Raw genomic sequence first — 2,192 nt, 5'->3', positions numbered from 1 at the left:
ACAATAAGGTAACGTTGATGTGTCCGAGTTTTTATTATTGGAAGGGCAATGTGACGCTCTCTAGTCTCTACTCTAGTATGTATATAGATTGAGCGCCCCAGAGGTTGTCGAGCCCTTTTCCGCCTTGTTTTTCTTCCGTCTTGCGGATGGTTTTGGTTGCTTTGCGGGCGATATAGAGAGAGGTCTTGCCTTTCGCCCCCTCCTTGTCCGGAAGCGTCGTTATATATACTACTCTTCGTTTTTCTCTCAATTGCCACACCGACGAGCCGATTTCGATTGAATTTTTTCTCTTCTGTCTTTCTTTCGCTCTCAATCTTGAAAGTTTGACTCATCTCTCTCTCTCTCTCTTCTGTTCAATCCGTCGCGCGGCCCTTCAGACGACCAAACGATGGCCGACGACGAAAAGACCCCGACGCCTCCCCCCGTCGGCCCCCTCATGACGGACGAGAAGCTCGTCCACGGCATCAGCGACAAGCCCGCCGGCGATGTCTCCAACCCGGACGTCGAGACGGGCCAGACCGACGAGGGCCTGAAGCGCGAGCTGCACTCGCGGCACCTGCAGTTCATCGCCATCGGCGCGGCCCTCGGCACGGGCCTGTTCCTGGGCATCGGCGGCGCCCTGTCCAAGGCCGGCCCCGGGTCGCTCTTCATCTCGTTCCTGTTCCTCGGCTCCGTCGTCTTCTCCATCATGACGGCGCTGGGCGAGATGGCGTCGTACATCCCCGTGACGGGCGCCTTCACCGTGTACGCCTCGCGCTTCATCGACCCGACGCTGGGTTTCGCCATGGGCTGGATCTACTGGTTCAGCTGGGTCATCACCATCGGGCTGGAGCTGACGGCCAGCGGGCTCATCATCCAGTACTGGACCGAGTCGGTCAGCATCGGCGTCTGGATCGCCATCTTCTGGGTCGTCTTCACGGCCGCGCAGTTCCTGCCCACCTTCGTCTTTGGCGAGATGGAGGCGTACCTGTCGAGCATCAAGGTCGTCACCATTGTCGGCTTCGTCATCTTCGGCATCTGCGTCAACGCTGGCGTCGGCGACCAGGGCTACATTGGCTTCAAGTACTGGCGCGAGCCGGGCGCCTTTGCCGAGTACATGGTCGACGGCGCCATTGGCAAGTTTGTCGGCTTCTGGACGGTGCTCGTGACGGCGGGCTTCAGCTTCCAGGGCACGGAGCTGGTCGTCGTCGGCGCGGGCGAGACGGCCAACCCGCGCACGGCGATCCCGTCGGCCATCCGCTGGACCTTTTGGGCCGTCTTTTTGCTCTTCAACTGCACCGTCTTCTTCGTCGGCATCAACGTCCCCTACGACAACCCGGACCTGCAAAACGGCTCGACCAACGCGTCCGCATCGCCGCTCGTCATCGTCGCCAAGCTGGCCGGCATCCAGGCGCTGCCGTCCATCATCAACGCCGTCCTGCTGACCGCCGTCCTGTCCGCCGCCAACTCGGACATCTACTCGAGCAGCCGCATCCTCGTCGCCATGGCCGGCGAGGGCCACGCGCCCGCCTTCTTCAAGCGCACCAACAAGTACGGCACCCCCTACTACGCCGTCGCCTGCTGCTCCGCCTTTGGCCTGCTGGCCTTTCTCAACCTCAGCAACAACGGCACCGTCGTCTTCAACTGGCTGCTCAACATCACCGCCGTCGCCGGCTTCATCAGCTGGGCCCTCATCAACCTGTGCCACATCCGCTTCATGCGCGTCCTCAAGTACCAGAACATCCCCCGCGACGAGCTGCCCTACAAGGCCCCCTTCCAGCCCTACCTGTCCTGGTTCGGCTTCTTCTTCAACGTCCTCATCCTGCTGACCAACGGCTTCACCGTCTTCATCGACTGGGACACGAGCACCTTTTTCGCCTGCTACGTCAGCGTCATGCTCTTTATCGTGCTGTACGTCGGCCACAAGCTTGTCTACAGGACAAAGATTATTCCCGTGTCCGAGGTGGACATTTCCAAGGGCCGGTCAGGGCAGTAAAGAAAGAAGAGGAAAGGAAGAAAAAGAGAACACTTTGAGGAGATGAGACGACTGTACAAGTGTTTGAGTGTTGTGTGTATGCATGTTGGGAATAGCGAGTAATGGCTGTATTTTTGAATATCTCTGATTTTTTTTGTTCATATCATTCATGCTGTACGAGTGTCATGATCTACCGATAGTAATTGATACCCCTTTTTTGTGAGAAATTGGAGAGCTG

The 2,192-nt window shown here is 58.2% G+C and overlaps 1 protein-coding gene across 1 annotated transcript; it reads left to right on the top strand.

The window, feature by feature from the left end:
- Positions 1-436: 436 nt before the first annotated feature.
- Positions 437-1,975, top strand: TRIREDRAFT_67806 (amino acid transporter; the record flags this gene model as incomplete). Its single annotated transcript, XM_006968284.1, has 1 exon — positions 437-1,975. The coding sequence occupies one exon, from the start codon at positions 437-439 to the stop codon at positions 1,973-1,975; it is 1,539 nt and encodes a 512-aa protein (XP_006968346.1).
- Between the last annotated feature and the right edge of the window lie 217 nt (positions 1,976-2,192).

Source organism: Trichoderma reesei (assembly GCF_000167675.1).
Source record: "Trichoderma reesei QM6a unplaced genomic scaffold TRIREscaffold_22, whole genome shotgun sequence".
NCBI lineage: Eukaryota > Fungi > Ascomycota > Sordariomycetes > Hypocreales > Hypocreaceae > Trichoderma > Trichoderma reesei.
This window is presented reverse-complemented; position numbering and strand designations above follow the sequence as displayed.